The sequence below is a fragment of the Notothenia coriiceps genome, unplaced genomic scaffold, assembly GCF_000735185.1.
Source record: "Notothenia coriiceps isolate Sejong01 unplaced genomic scaffold, NC01 NC01_scaffold00025393, whole genome shotgun sequence".
NCBI classification, from domain to species: domain Eukaryota; kingdom Metazoa; phylum Chordata; class Actinopteri; order Perciformes; family Nototheniidae; genus Notothenia; species Notothenia coriiceps.
In genome coordinates this window covers 1-2147 of record NW_011358094.1, presented here as the reverse complement: position 1 = coordinate 2147, position 2147 = coordinate 1, and the positions used below count along the sequence as shown (strand labels likewise).

The following is a 2147-nucleotide window of genomic DNA, read 5'->3' as shown; positions in this document are numbered from 1 at the left end:
TTGATTGACTTCGAATGACTCTTTGATTATGGACAGTTTCCATTAAATAATAATCAAAATATAGATGGACAATAGATCTACATTTGAGATTTTAAACAGCATACATTTTAAATTATGCTTCAGAAAGTAATGTTATTTTAGGAGTGTTGTGAGATGGTGTCAACATCACATTTTAAATAGTCACCCAGTGGAAATGTCAGATATGTCTTCATAACTGTATCCTTACATTTTACATTCACTCAGTTATAATGTGGTAGTTATACATAGTTTGTTTTAAATTATTATTGATCACATTATATAGTAGCCTACATATTTCTTAATTCAAGCTCCAGTATATATGAATGTTTGGTGTGTTTTTTAGGTATATTTGTTATTGACCGAGTAAACGCTTTTATTTTGAAGGCAGTTTTTACAGGCCTCTAACGTAATGCATAGGATATTCGTGCACCGCAATAAAACGTGCGGGCAGGCTTGACTGTGTTTTCCGAAGTGGGGGCTGGCTTGATCACAGTCTGTAGTGTTGTTTACCCAGTGTTTCCTGACATGAAACGTTTTATTTCACCTTGCTATGTGTTTTTAACGTATATTAAAAAAACGGGGAAGTTTCCGGGGACAGTTTCAACCGGGGACAGGCCAATACAAACGGGGACGTCTGGTCACCCTAATGTAATAGCAGTTAAAACCGGACCGGTCAAATTTGACAGCGAACACCAAAGTAAGGGGGGGAAAGGAAGACAATAGGAGGGTTAAAGGATTCATTCTGTGGGAATTAAAGCTTGCACTGATTTTCTTTTGCTCTCTGGCAACTTAAATCTATTTCGTAATTGCTTCCACGCAGTGAAAGCTCCCATAAAAACAACAGCAATGCAGACAATGTGCACAATAATATACTGTTGTCTTTGCTGTATTAATGTGATCGCTCAAAGTATATCATTCCCTCAAAGTACACAGTAAAGGTTCAACAGCTGCAGCTCCTTTCCAAAGAACAAGAATATGTGCATTACATCTCCTGCTGTCAGCGTTTCGCTCATACCTCACTGAAGTGGCGCAGCCGGGGCGCCCGAGCAGTGGAAGTGGATGTTCTGCCACTTGCTGTCCCTGCGATGCCAGACGCGAGTTTCCTCTGACTGGCTGGACCGCGGCCAACCCTGGTTGTCCACATACTGAGTCAGGCGGATGTAAGCGATGCAGGCCGCGTCCTCGCCGATCATGTGGACGTGGGGGTTAAGGATGGTGGTGTGGATGGGCTTGCTGTTCTTCGCCAAAACTGAAAAGAGGACAAAAACAATGTCAGGTGAAAGAATAAGCATAAGCGGTTTGGAAGTTTAATTAACTTTGTAACACAAATTATTTTTCATTTGAGTGGAGTTTTGTGGGAATTTCTTTTAGGGTGGAGCTTTGAATGTTTTATCTTCTTTCATTTTTTCTATTTGACCCATTTTTTATCTAATGTGGTCTATTTCTGACACCTGAAACCGGCAATAAGGCAAATGTAGAGATGAAAGAAGACATTTTTCTTTCTGAGCCCCAATTTTTGAGATGTGTAAACCAACATTAGAATGGACCAGATAAATAGATAGACAGAACTGATTTTAAAAAGAAAAAGACAATTATCACCAAATCTATCAATCTTACGGTTTTCAAAGTAGAATCTATGGAAATCCATGCCCTCTACCAGGTTGCCCAGCGCCTCCGGCTCAAACGAAGTGAGTCCAGGGTCACAGATCTTACTGAAGAGGAAGTAGAGAGGCATGTTAATGACGACACACATTCATTTTAAACTATGCATTTTACCCACACACAAAAAACGCAGACTCACGCATATGCCTCAAAGTCTCCATTGTTGATTGCTTCAATCAGCTGCTCGGTGATCTTGATAATTTCCTGTTTGCGTACTGCAGAGGAAAAACAGACACAGGCACAGAAAAGATATAGAATCAGAGGCTATCGCAACAGTTGGACGAATCGAGACGCAATTATTCTGGTTTTCACAACAACCCATGTGCTCAGGCAAAGGCAGTTAGAACCCTAACATCATATATTTTTTTTTTTTATTACATTACATTTAGCTGACGCTTTTATCCAAAGCGACCTACAATAAGTGCGTTCGACCAACAAAATACAAACTTGAAGAAAACAGAATCATA

At 39.8% G+C, this 2147-nt stretch overlaps 1 protein-coding gene across 1 annotated transcript; it reads right to left on the bottom strand.

Annotated features, from left to right (window-relative positions):
• Positions 1–1034: 1034 nt before the first annotated feature.
• On the bottom strand, positions 1035–1944 carry LOC104956113 (calcium/calmodulin-dependent protein kinase type II subunit beta-like; the record flags this gene model as incomplete). Its single annotated transcript, XM_010783555.1, has 3 exons — positions 1035–1267; positions 1636–1730; positions 1820–1944. Coding segments are annotated over 3 exons (453 nt in total), but the record flags the coding sequence as incomplete, so codon positions are not given.
• Between the last annotated feature and the right edge of the window lie 203 nt (positions 1945–2147).